This window comes from Miniopterus schreibersii (genome assembly GCF_964146895.1).
Source record: "Miniopterus schreibersii genome assembly, chromosome: 2".
NCBI lineage: Eukaryota > Metazoa > Chordata > Mammalia > Chiroptera > Miniopteridae > Miniopterus > Miniopterus schreibersii.
This window is the reverse complement of record NC_138102.1, coordinates 157698989-157713301: the sequence shown is the minus strand read 5'-3', so window position 1 is coordinate 157713301 and position 14313 is coordinate 157698989. Positions and strand designations below refer to the sequence as shown.

The following is a 14313-nucleotide window of genomic DNA, read 5'->3' as shown; positions in this document are numbered from 1 at the left end:
TGGATAATTAGAGAAGAAGAAATAAATAATTGATGCAGGTAGCTCATCAGTTTATTACATAGATGGACTGTTTGCTGTCTGCAGAGCTTTTTAGTCCAACTGTTTTGTTCTGCAAAACTGGATCTAGTGTCCTTTGTGTGTCTGTGTGTGTTTAAAGGATTGTTTCTAATGTAACTTTAACATCTAATTACTTCACATTTCCAAAGTACCAGACCATAAAATGGTATAAATTCGTACAGGCAAAGTAATCTAACCTGAAAAATAATTTTACGCTTTTAAAAGTGGTGACCTTTACCAACTCACATTGTTTCTTAAAAAGTGAGGCTGACTCTAAGTGGGTATGACAATAATTTATTGATTGCTAAACTATCCAAACCAAATACTATTTATTTTTCCTACTTTTAAAAGTTTATCATTTTTACTTTTTCAATAGTAAGAAACACTTCTTTGAACTTTGCCAAGCTGTCATTTTCATCTTTCTCCATATGCCTGACAGTAATTCACTCACAGCACCCTGAAGCCAGCACTGCACTAAGGAGCTAAAGGAGCTGAGCTCAGTCTTTGCTTGGCTATAGTCTTAGATATTCAAGAATAGGTGTGTGCTGACGTGTGCACACACACACACACATTCATTCGCTTGCTCTTACTTTTCCTGGAACTAATTAGGAGACTTGGCTTGGGGTGCTGAACACACAATACAGTGTACAGATCATATGTAGTCAAACTGTGCACCTGAAACCTGTATAATTTTGTTAACCAGTGTCACACCAATAAATTTGATAAAAGATATAAAAGTTAAATGAAAACTGATCAGTGTAAATGGAAGAGAAAAGTTTCAGTCCACAAGAAGACTGGGTAAATACTGTAGAGGCTGTATGCATCCTCATATATGCAAAGATTCTATTCAAATAATTATCCTAAGGTATCATTATTAAATCATCTCATAATGGAATAAGTTCATATTTCCAGATTTAAAGAAGCTCATACTTACCCTTCCTTACCCTGTCCCCAAACAGTGTGGGAGGCCACGAGACTTACACCTTTATTTGCCTCATAAAGAAAAGAAAAGAGAGCAGCTCCCAAACAGCTAAGCCATTGTTCCTGTCTAACTTCTGAGGTGGCATGAAAACCACATTCCTGGGCACCACCTAATCATCCAGTCTGACCCCCAAGAACCATTAAGTCAAATTTATTTCCCCCAGAGGGCAACACACCATTGTATCTTCTCCCCTTTCTAGCCACCTATGAACAATGGATAGTAATTGCCACTGTCACGGGCAGTCAGCAGGGAAAGCAACCCTGCGCACATTTTCCCAGCCTTCTGCCAAACCTGATCTGAGCACCTAATAACCATGCCCCGGGCAGAAGAAAGATCTATGGTTGCTTTTAAAACGCATCAGAAAACAGCTTTCTGAACAGAACCAGAGGACAATCACCAAACTTGGGCTCCAAATGTGAAGCTTAAAAAACTCAGAATTAAAGACAGAAACCTCTTTCGCAGCTGCACTGCAGCTTCCTGAACTAACCCCACAGGCGAGCCTGAAAGGACAGCTGAGCTTCTTTCCTCTAAGCTTATCATCACTGCTGTGGCTGCTTTTAAGTCTGACTTGTGAGGAAAACAAGGGAGGGAAACATGTTTGCCCTCCAGTGGAATGAGATCACAAGGCTTGGGACGGCGGCCTTCTCTGCTCTACTCAGTCATTACCTAGGTCAGAGGAGAACAGAGAACCTGGGAAAACAGTCTGTCTTTTATCTCAGGTGCAAATGGGTTAAAATCCAACAAAATGATATAAAGGATGTGCTGCCTCAGAAAAAGAAACTTCTTTGTTCTCTTTAAGCTCTGCCTGCGAGCCTTGGAAGGCTTATTATTGGTTTGTTTCAGTTGGAGTCCATTCCAGATTTTGTTGATCAGCGCCCATTCATTCTCTTGCCACCCATTCACACCGGATCCTAGCCTGAATGTATGTAAACTCCACATAGATGGGTGAAAAGTGAAATATCAAGTCAAACATTTTCTGGGAGTTTCAAATTACTGAGATGCTAGTGGCGTGTAGGCCCAACATTTGAGAAGACCCATCTACACCTGCCTTCCTCCAGGATGCTCTGACCTGGAGCCTTGAGGGAGACAATGGCCTCCCTCAGCGGGAGAGCGCCCGGGCATGCACACATATGCTACAAGTTACTTATATACGTATTTCTACATATATATTAATGTAAATCTGGTGGCATTTTAAATAGATAGTCCCTATCACAAAATATACAGTCATATATAACAATATTTAAATATTGACGAAGAAGTATTCTTTTCTAAAAAATTATCCTTTAGAACTCAGAATCAAAAGTGTCCTATTAGCAACAAAATAGAAAGCCACAGATTGCCTCCTATGCTCTGAGAAAACATACTTTTCAATTAATTTGACAGAATCATTCCACTATATTTTTAGGGAAAATTTAATCTACTCCCCTCGTTATTAGTAAAAGTTGATTAAGATATGAATATTCAGTATTATCTGAAGTTCATATAGAATTTTTCTCATAGTTGTATGCGATTTCTGACTCCAAAGAACAAAAACAAAAACAAAAATGTTGCCCTTACTAGTACAAAGTAACTTTCTTTTAAACTTTCCCTATTCATCATTCTGGTTTCAAATGTAGATTGTGTACATCCATGCTTCTATTGTGTAGAATGTATGAAATCATCTCATAATATCCAGTTTTTAACTCTGCTTAAATACATTCCTACTTAAAAGGTAAACCACTTATTTTTTTTTAAATGATGAAAACCAAAGCCTTCTAAAGATATAGTGAGGTATTCTATTAAAACAACACGCCACTTATCCCACAAGGTACAAACAAAGACAGAAAATAGGAACCCTGATACACCCACTTTCAAGTTAGAAAGAAGAGACACCACAGACAGGGAACACAAGAGGCAGAAGAGGGTGGGGGCTGAAGTACTTCACTACCACTCATACTCCTAAATATTAACTTCATTTCGATACATTTTGGATCAAAATAATCGCAAACATTTTACCTTTTATTTCACCAAAGTTCCCTGATCCCATTGCAAGAAGCTTGTCTTTCCAGTCCTTTGATAGTAGCTTTTCAATACTGGGGGTTTCTAAGTAAAGAAGAAAGAAAAAAATGTAAGCAAATCAACATGACTATCTTTACAATGGAGCTCATTAAAAGTCTCTCTGCTAAAAACAAGGCCATCCCTATCCCAGCCCCAGTTCATAATGACTTCATCAACAAACTGATAACAGGGGAGGAAAAACAGAATGTGTTTTGTCACCTGCTGTTTCAAAATCATTAGCTTTTTCCTCTTGCAGAACAAAGCCCTTCTAATTCTTTATGACAATGGGTACACATAAACCTGCAGCTCATTGTTTTTCAATTTGGTGAATAAATTCCTGCTATAATGGATGCTTGTCAATTTCAGGGTGTTAGTCTGCAGTCAAAAAATAATTATGTTGATAAAATGCAAAGTAAAAAAAAAGGCAAAGAATTAGCTCTTAAATCTGCTACATGTAATTATATCCCTCTGTGTGTTTACAATTACATCCACTTTATAATATGTGTTTAACATCGTGTGGTGGTGAGCACACTGTGGAAAGATTTGCCGAGAACATTAAAAAAAAAAAAAAAAAAAGTTGGTACAAAAGGAGCTTTACAAAGATTGCAAAAATCTAGAGAAGGCAGTAATGCCTATAATAGAAACCTATTATTTGCTTACTTCAGATTTGTGTCACATTTTTTTTAAAAAATGCCCTGTATTGGGACAGGGCACACATATTTTAGAGAGTAAAGTTATGCTTTAGTCTGATATTTGTTTCTGTATATCACATGGTTTTGACCTCTCCTTTTGTGTCTGAATTTTAATGTATAAGTAAATATAAATGCTAATAAAACTCCCAAACATTAAACTCGGTTCCAAACAATGTAATTGTATGTTCTTGTCAGCATTTAGATGGGTACACAATTACAATGCCTTTCAATCCCGCGATTAGCACTGCATTCAGTTAGAAAATGGAGTGTACTAAAAGATAAGTGTCCCAGTATGCGCCATCTAAATAACAATACCCACACTTATTATCTGGATCTAAGACTTACACTGCCATTCTCCCCATTGGTGTTTATGTGTATTTGTGTTTGTGCAGACATTTGTCTACCCCCTACCAGGAGCATAAAGGGAGTACATGTTAACTTATCAAAGGGACCGTCTGGCCTGGAGACCATAAGATTATTAGAAACTGGTTAATTTTCCCCACATCAAATGCATTTTAAGGCACCTTCATCCTCAGCTTTAGCTAATGCTACCTACTTTTCTTAAGGCCGTGATCTTACGGCCATCAGCTGTCAGAATCACTGGGCCTGTGTGGAGTTTTCAACAGAGTGAAGGTGAAATTTTCCTTGGCATAAACTGTAGCAATATGGAATGCTCTGCCTTCAGATGTCAAAAATTTGTGGAAAAGAAAATGGTGAAAAAACGCTGAAGTATTACAGCTTTATATGGCCTGTATGTATGGTGAAAATTTTATATAGAGAGAGAGAGAGAAAAAGAGAGAGAGAGAGCAACTTCTGTGTGCATATTTATCTATAGAATGTGTAAAATGCATTTTTTCTTTGTCACAAAGTATATATTTCCATTTTTTTCACATTTAAGGAAAATATCCTAAAAAATTTACTTTTTCTTTAAATATCCCTTTTTTATACCATATTGTTTTAAAAATGGAAATGATGGTTATATGAGCAATAAAATGAGCTAAATATATTCTTACTGTAACCAACATTTCTGTTTGTTGAGGCTTGAACGATAGCTTTAAGTGCTTCTGCAAGGATTTCCAATGTTTCTACATTCCCAGTAAACACTTCACGAGTGAAATTATTTTTTAAACCTTATCAGAGTGGGTCAAACAAACACCACTGTTTCTTTTTCCTAGCACTCCACAAAAATTCTTGAGAAGCATGTAAACAGGGCACAGCCAATATGGTATTTGCAATAGAGTACTGTCAGTCATTAAAAGCTAACAAACCTTTGCAAAGCAGGAATGCAGCAATAGAAATCCATTGTGTGCTAACAATAGGCCCCTGAACCTCCCGGCACCAAAAGCAGACCATTTTACTTTTAAGGCTATTGTCTGCAAAGTCCATGACAAAGCTTTTCCCCTGCAGCTAGACAAAATATTCACTGTAGTGTGCTCATAAAGAAACAGAAGTCTTCTGTCTAAGTTGCAGAGTTAAAGAAACAGCCACCAGATTTCTGAAACCTGCAGAACATTCCAGGCCTCTTCATTAACTTGCATAAAGATATAAGGCTCACCTACAGAGCCGCCTTTTTTTTTTTTTTTACAAGGACCTAACTGTTAACATAGACTGCAGAAAAATGAGTAACTTCTTTAAGACCAAGTAATTTGAAAAATGCAACATCAGAAACACATCTAACTCGTGGTTGTCACATCTGTGGTTGAATAAGACACCGATATTTGCAATTGGGATGAGGTATATACTTTAAATTCAGGTTCAATAAACATTGATTGAGCAGCCCATGTGCCGGGAACTATGCTAGATGCAGTTACCTGTATTCTCTCATTTAATCATAGCAAACACCTGAAGACTCAGATTGTGTTATTATATACAGTTTACGGGTTTAAAAAAGAAGAAAAGGACTTGTCTGGAGTTTCACAAAATGTAATGGGCAGAGTTGAGTCTTGAGTTAAGTTTTATTTATTTTTTCCCCTGCAAATTCCTAACTTGCTTGTCAACAGCAAGATCATAAGGATAGCTACTCTATTGAGGGCTAGATGCTACGCAGTGAACCAGGTCCTTTGCATGTGGTATCTAAACTCCTCACAGTAATCTTCTGAATTAGATTTGGGTACATCTGTTTTATGATCTAAGAAACCACAAGTTTAGGGAACTATCATTACTTGCCCAATATGGAGTTAGTTCAACCTACTGAAATTCAGTCTTAGCTCTTTCTAATACACGAGCATTACTTCATTTCATCTGCAAAACAAGTGTGGACAGTATGGAAAAGTATGGTTATTGGGAGGGTCTGCAGGGAATCTCCCCAGAATGTGCCACCCTGGCAAGCAGATTATTTCCAGCTGAAAACAATGAAAGCCCCAAAAACTCAAGTAGAGTTTCCTTTACCTCCCCTTAACCTGCCTAAAAAGATCCAGATAGAAAATCCTGCTACAGGAAGGACACTGTAGCATACACACCTTAGCACATATGATAAATGTGGCAGATGCGGAGGGTCCAAGCAAAAATCCGTTCCCTAGATTCCCATTTGTGTCCCATTGTTCCTAGGCGGCCCTGAGAAAATTTTTTTTTACCAAATGTTTGCTCTTTCTCATCTACCTGAGAATTGCCTCCCTCCCTCTCCTTCATCCAAAATGACATAAGAACCTCATTTTGCCTCACTGCCTTCGGGATTTTCACGCTACGTGAATTCCCCACGCATGGGTATTAAAATTTGATTTTCTCCTGCTAATGTGCTGTAGGTGGTTTTAATTATTCAACCAGCCGGAAGAACTAAAGGGGCGTGGGGAAAGTTTCCTGGCCCCAAAATGATTAACTCCATCGGATGGATGAAGTAAAAACTTGGAAGGGTAAACTGAATTCCCCTGACATGCACCTATGAGCAGTATGGGGGGTTACAAGCCAAGATTTCCCGCAGTTCTCTCTATGCTCCGGAGGCAGACCCACAGTGACTTTGCACTTTAGAATTCTGGGCAATTTAAGGAAAATCTATGACCGTTTGGCAGAGATATACAATGAAATAAAAATGTATTCATGTAGTGGGGAGACGATTGGGCTCTAAGTCAAACGATCTGGGTGTTCACCGGGACTGTCACACTGGCTGGCTCGCAGGGACCAAAGGGGCATCATCTTACCCCCTTGACCTCCACCTGCATGACTGCGCAGCGCAGGGCCTTAGGCAAACCCACGCGTGGCATTCTAGCAACTACAGCCGTCTCAGTGTGTTTCCCATTGCAGTTCAGGAAGGAGCTGCGAGAAAGGACCTCACGATGAGCGCAATGGACCAACACGTAAAATGATTGAGTTATTCCAACAGCCATTATTTCAAACCGAAAAATGGTAAAGATCCTACAGAATACTCATAATTAGAAATGTAGAAGACCAAACGGCAAAATCCCGATATTTATGATATACCTGTTCATTCACGTGTGAGTGTAAGGTGAAATTTGTGATATGTAAGTGCTGCTTCAGTGCTTGTGGAGAAAAAGAGATAGTAGTTACCTATTAAATGTTCCATTTCTAAAATGCACTGTGTTTTTATAAATACATATCGAACCGTATTTTATACTATGGGTAAGAATTGTTTATGTACTTAATTATTTCCAAATGTTCAAATTCTGGATGACCCATTATTTTCATGTTAAGGTATACCATAATTTTAATTTAAAAACTTTTATAGATTTTCCTGAGATTTACTTCTCCCAAGCATTGGAGTATTGCAGCTAATGTGAAAATAAATAGTAGGGCTCCCTTTATTAAAATAAGCGTGAGGAATAATAATTGTTATTATTTGCATAGCATTTCATTTGCAGAATGATGTCAGATCCAAACAAAATTTTGTGAGTAGTATATATTATTATTACATCCATTTTGCATATGAGAAAATTAAGGCTCAAAAAGACACTTTGCCTGACATCACCTGGGCAGAAAGTAGAATAGATAAAATACAAAACCAGGGACTCTTAATTTAAGGATCTGTCTCTTTGAAGGAAGGGCAAACATGTATATACCTTAAAAGACAATATGAAATGAATGTTAGAAAATAAACTGAGATAAATTGAAGAGATATGAAAGACATCCTTATCAGCATATAAATATTAATATGACCCTAACTGGGCTACTTTGGTCCTGTTTTGCCACCTGGACTCTTGGTACGTTTACTTGCTTTCCCTTCTCACCCTGCCCCTTTGCTCACATATGTCTCCTCACATCATGACCTTGGCGATCCCCACCAGCGAATGCCCCCCCAGCTGTGCGAGCCATTGTTACAAAAGCATCCTGCCCCTTTAGGGCCTGTTCATTCCCTGTAACTCTCACTCCTTTTTCCCTTCGGTGCCAAACACTCTTAAGACTGACTCCCTCATCTGGAACAATGAGACCTAGAGACTCATGCCAACATATTGTAATTCTCCAACAAGCTGCCAGTGCCAAGAATTAAACCACATTTGCTCCAGTGCAGTAGCTTTACACACAGGCTCAGGGTTTTGCTTTGTGTTTATGTAGGTTTTTCCCCTTAATCTCCCTTGAGCTGCAGTGGCAGAGCTCATTGAAAAATCAAACAAGCAAAAAATATGTATGTATAATATTTGACTTTTTAAACAAAGTCCCAGGAGTTAGGTCATACCAAATCTACCACTGTTTATATTTTAATTTTGTAGCTTAGACTAAGCTGTGTTATTTCTGACATATGATAGGGTGCACGGTTAGGAATGGGAGTCCTCTTTTGAAAGGAACGCTATGGCTAAACTTCAAAATCTACCAGTACCTTCTTTGAAGTCAAGAAGTAAAAGCACATGTAAATTATTCATGTCATAGAATCAGAATTTTAAATTTGAGAAGATTCTTAGATATCATTTAGATAATAAGCATTTCATAAAAGTAATTTACTAAGACACATACTGGACATAAATAGAACATAAACTGTTTGGTTACTTAAAACTAAAACAGACAAAGTAAGCATTCCATTATCATGTAAATCTAATTAACATTAAACATATTTACATTTCTTTTCTACAAGATTTAGATCTTCTTATGTCCTAACTGACTGTCAATCTTTGAGTAATGGATTATATAGTATTATTCAAATATTTGACCAAGCAAATTAGCATTAAGAGATGACTGTTTTGCTCAATACAATTTCCTAATAGTTGGTTTAGACCCAACTCTTCATTTTACAGACTGAACATTGAAAATTAAGGTTAAAACTTTCTGAAGATCAAAAACCTAATTAATAATAAAGGCAGAAGTTGAAGCCTAACTCCTAATGCAGTGATCTTTTCAATATATGATACACAACAAGTTCTTTTAAAAAAGAGTCAAACTTTTCAACAATGAAATGCTAGTCCAGTTTTATTCACCCACCTCATCTAGTTTTAGACAATAGTTATATGACAAGTGGTCTGGATCCCTAATCTCTGTTAGAATTAGATAGTGTTAACTCAACAATCTCCCCTACAAGCTTTCACTTGATGGCCCCCAGAAAACTGAAGAAGAAATGCAATTTAGTGCACTTGGCCAAATGCATTTTTCTTTAAAAAGTTAATCACAATTCAATAGGTTGATATTTAATAATTAAATAACTGAATTTTTTTTCAGAGGGAAAGATTGAACCAAATGTGGAAATCAAATGTCAGTAAGAATTCAATTCCTGTTGACAATAGCTGCTTGTCTAGAAAACATTTTGGGGCAAATATTAAACAATGCAATAGAAGTCATGTAAAAACTTTTACATATCTGGGAAGTTATTTGTGCAATGGAGACCAGAAGGCCTTGGAACAGTCCCATTAGCCAAGCACTCCAGCTAGTCTGCCACTGGAAATGTCAAGTTCTTCTAGGAAATGTTAAAAAAATAACACATACCACAACACACAACAGAAACACATCTGAAATACCAAAGCATTAGGATTCAATAAGCTCCTTTTTATATGTGATTATCTTGAAGTGAATTAAGTTCTAGAAATACTTTACTCTTTGTAGTGCCAGAAAAAAAAAGTTGTCTGGCCTGCTGACGCAAGTTCTGAAATTTTTAATATGAAATATGTTTTTGGATTATTACAATATCTAAATCATTACTCACAGGCTTAATTTTTCTCCTTGCAAAAACTGAAACTATTACATACCTATTCAATTATACCCAATCTTATATCACATTTTAGAAGACTATCACATGATTAAATAGGCCATAGTCAACACAGTATGATTGGTACATATGAATAACCTTGGGAGTGCTCCTCGCAAGATGGCTCTATACTTTCTACACAAAAAAACTGCCATGAAGAGATAGACTTATGAAACTCTCACAGTTTTATCCACTCCATTACTCAGAAAACAAGTATATTTTCTTGTATAGACTACAACACTTTGGTTTGTTCTTGTCTGAAATATTAGATTCCAGCAAAAATAATGTAAGTAATTTGAGGGCAGCATTTCAAAAAGTAATTGCATAGAGTTATTCTCATGCACAAAATCTTTCATGTTTTGCTACTAAATATAAAAAAATAATGATTTAACGTCATACAACTTGACTCTATCACTTACTAGTTTTATGACCTTTGGCAAATAATTTAACCACTGGTTCAACCTATTCATCTGTAAGGGAACGATAACTGCATTTATCTCATATGATTGTCAAAAGAATTAAATGAGCTAATTTATGTAAAGTGCCTAAAACAATGCTAGGCACGCAGTAACACTTAAAAATGCTGACTGATATTACAACAACCCAAGAAAACTATTTCAAAAGTTAAATGAAAGAAATATATACATGTTTCACTTTGCCCATCACTAAAGCTGCCGAGAAATTAAAAGCCTCCTCAAAGAGTAATAGTTCTATCTCTATACATTTTTATGATAATGGCCATCAACCTTTAGTGTCATTGGTTATCTATGATTCTTAGGACTTTCTCAGTTGGTTCATGTCAGTAAAGACGATATAGAAAGAGATGTAGCACATTTGTCACTGCCTTTGGGTTAATGCATGAATTGCCTCAAAACAACACAGACATAAAAATATACTCAACTAATCTTTGCCTGATTTTTTTTTAATCCTACCCAAGGACATGTTTTCATTGATTCTAGAGAAAGAGCAGAAGGAAGAGGGAACAGAGAGGCAGAGAAACATCCATCAACTGCCTCACCCTGATTGGGAATCGAACCCACAACCCTTTGGTGCACAGGATGATGCTCTAAAAACCAAACCACACTGACCAGGGCCTTTGCCTGATTTTTTTTGTTTTTTACAGTTATCCTTCTAACTTTTCAAAGGTTCTATCAGGCCCTCAACAATGGCTAAAGCTTTTAAGTCAGTGCTGTTGACAAGTGAAAGGGAACAACAAATAGCTTTGTAGTGCTCTTTTCCCAGGGTCACTCAGCCAACAGTAATAGTTATTATTTTTATTTATTAGCACTGTAGCCCTGTCCTCTATCATCCCTAACTCATCCCAACCCCCATGACAGCAAAAGCATTTTAACTTTTAATAAAAATGGGAGCGTGCAGCACTCCTGTGTAAAGATCTTTCAGTAAAGTGCACAGCTAATGAATACTGTCCATTTGTATCCGAATAATTTATGATGTTAGCAGAGTGTGGGTGGGGAAATGTGAATTAAGTTATTGCCATTAGTTACAATGAGAGGGTTTAGAGTGGAGAGTAGGAGGAAAAAGGGGTGAGTACAGCAAGAGGGGTAGAATAGTAAAGAAGAAGCAATTTGATGGAAAGAAAATTGGGAGGAAGATGTTCATGATGTAGCAATAATAGTCAACTTAAGTAAGTGGAAATATTTCTCATAAAATATTTTTGTGACTATTTTTACTATGTCATCCATCAAATAACCAACTTTCTCAGAGACAGATTGTAATAAATCTGTGAATTTCCATATGATTTTATTTGAAATACTATTTTCTCAACTGTACATAGGTGGGATAGAGCAAGAAAGAAAAATAGAAGACAATCTATAAGAACTAAATTATAGCAAAAGGTATATGAGAATAAGGCATATCTTTTTAAAGTTTTAATTTCGCAAGACAAACACAGGGTGTCCCCCAAAATGTAGACACTTTAGCAGGTGATAGTTCAATTTTGAAAATAAAATATATTTTAAGAAACACTGCCTTTAGAATTATTCAAAGTGTGTGTATACATTTTTGGGGACACCCTATATATAAACAAATAGGAAAAGTTTAAGATAGATTAAACATATCATTGCTTAGTAAAGATTAGACTGCATAGTTCCAAGCAAATTATATATGCTTATTGATATATTTAAGAAAAAATTACCTAAATATGTCTTTGAATTATAAATGAAGCAATTATCCTTCTAAAAAAAGAGTATCAACATAATTATCCATTTAATTAGATATCTAGACAACGCTGAAAATGAGAATTAATGACGATATTTGTACAATTTTTGTTGTTTAAAATTGTAAAAGTGGGTAGTAGAGATGATAAAGAAGATACAAAAAGCATAGAAATAGAAAACCACTTAACATACATTAGAATAAGAATTCCAATACTTTAAAAATATGACAGAATGTTTTACCACTGGAAGTGAGAATTAAAGCGCATACAGCCTGATGCTAAAGCACTACACATCCTGGATCGTCTCTATCACAACATATGTGAAAACAAATCGCAATCTCAGCTTGCCAGATGCCTGAAAAGATATGAACAATAAAAACTGACATGATTCATATGATAAGTCAGGGATTGTGAGATGGTGATATGCAGGTAGTTGAACACTTGAGCTGAAACAAGCTACTTATAATTCAAATTATATTTTTATGTTCACGACATATCAGATTTTAAAATTAAAAAAAATATATCCTCCAATTTGCTTAAAATCATATATCTAAATTTGCACATATCCTTCTAAACCAAAGTAGTCCATCTGCCTTAACAACTTGTTATATCTCTCATAACCTTTCATGGATTTTTGGATTGTGTCATTTTTAGAGTAATTTTAGATGAGAAAATACAATAGGGGTTTTTTTGGGCAAAAAGGCATTTAATGTTCACAAGCTTAGACACAATCTAGGCAACACTGCAACCTACAGTTGTGTGTTCGCTGCTGTGATCCCCAAAAGTCAGAACAGAAAAAAAAAAAAAAAAAAAAAAATTTAAAAAAAGGAACCAATAAAAGTTCTCTTTAAAAATCATTTTCATTTAAGAAAGAACAAATGAAAGAAAATAAAAAGAAAGCAAACAAAAAAAGAAAAACATCTGAATAAATAGAAAAAGAGAAAAGTATAGTTTGGTTTTACTTTTCCTATATGACCAGAGACTTACAACTCTCAAGGTTAAACGCAGCAGGCATAAAACTGGGCATGCACAATCTATTGGTCTATTCATTTAATTTGTGAATTGAATGGATGTACAAAACTGCTATCTTTACTTTTAGTGTCATGTATGGATACTGCCATTTTCTTTATCTTGTACGATCCGCACACATGCATGCACACACACAAGATGGGGAGGCATCAGACTCTGTTCATTAATTTATCTAACAATGATCTATTACGCTGCTGCTGTGGCACTGTGACAGGCACTGTCACATGGCCACTGCCCCTCAAGTAGCTCGCCATCTCCTGGAAGGATGGATAGACTAACAGTGATCAGACACTAAACCTTTGACACAAATAACTAGTGTCCCTGAGTTGCTGTCCTATTGTTTCGTTTGTTGAAGTAAAAGTAAAGAGAGCAATGCCTTTCCTGAATTATTAAAGTAAATAAATATGCTGATGGATTGTTTCTGAAAGCCACTATCACTGTATGACCAAAAAGAGTTCTAAAATAGCTTTCTGTTTATCAACCGAACCTGCTATAAAAAAATCCTAATAGGCAATAATTTCCCAAAGTAGGACCAATTTATCACCTTGTCCATAATTAGAAAAATAATGTGAATCAGATCATGCTAGCAATATAAAGTTAAATTAAAGGTATTTTTCTTGGCATGGGGCATGTTAACAAGAGCTAAACAGAAGTGGACCCTAATCTACCTAGAGTTAATAGTACTAGGCAAGCGTCCTTAAAAGGCAAATTTCCAGGGCCCCTGGAGAGTCTGGGTCTCCATGTCTTGGTTGAATCCCAGGAATCTGCATTTCCCCAAGACCTAAACTAATATTTTGGTCAAATAAACACTGATTCTGCATATAAAAATATGGATAGAAACATTTTATTAAATCTTCAGAAATTTGAGTTAAAAATGGTTTTCAAGTGAACCATGCCTGAAGTAGAATTGACTGAATTCTTAGAAAGGTAAAATAATTTTATTAACACTACAGTGTCACTTAAGTGATAATTTAAACGTTACCAACTAAAAAAATTAAAAAATTCAAATATATTCAAATACATTTCTATTTTACAAGTCAGTGAAATACAGCATACCAAAATTTTAAAAGTCACAGTAAAATGCAATAACAAACTACCAGGAGCTCATATTTTTTTATTTATTAAAAGTGAAAAAAGTGAAAAATTACTATTGGAGTATTGTAAACAAAAATTTTGTTTAAAAATCTCAAACTAGGGACTACGAGTCATGCTAGAAATACAT

The 14313-nt window shown here is 35.8% G+C and overlaps 1 protein-coding gene across 4 annotated transcripts in view; it reads right to left on the bottom strand.

Annotated features, from left to right (window-relative positions):
* Window positions 1-14313, bottom strand: part of SOX5 (SRY-box transcription factor 5) — an 891887-nt gene that overhangs the window by 199211 nt on the left and 678363 nt on the right. For all 4 annotated transcript variants that reach the window (XM_081129463.1, XM_081129465.1, XM_081129464.1 and 1 more), the window contains one exon: window positions 3035-3121. In XM_081129463.1, coding sequence (XP_080985589.1) covers window positions 3035-3121 — 87 coding nt within the window. The remainder of the gene's footprint in view (window positions 1-3034; window positions 3122-14313) is intronic.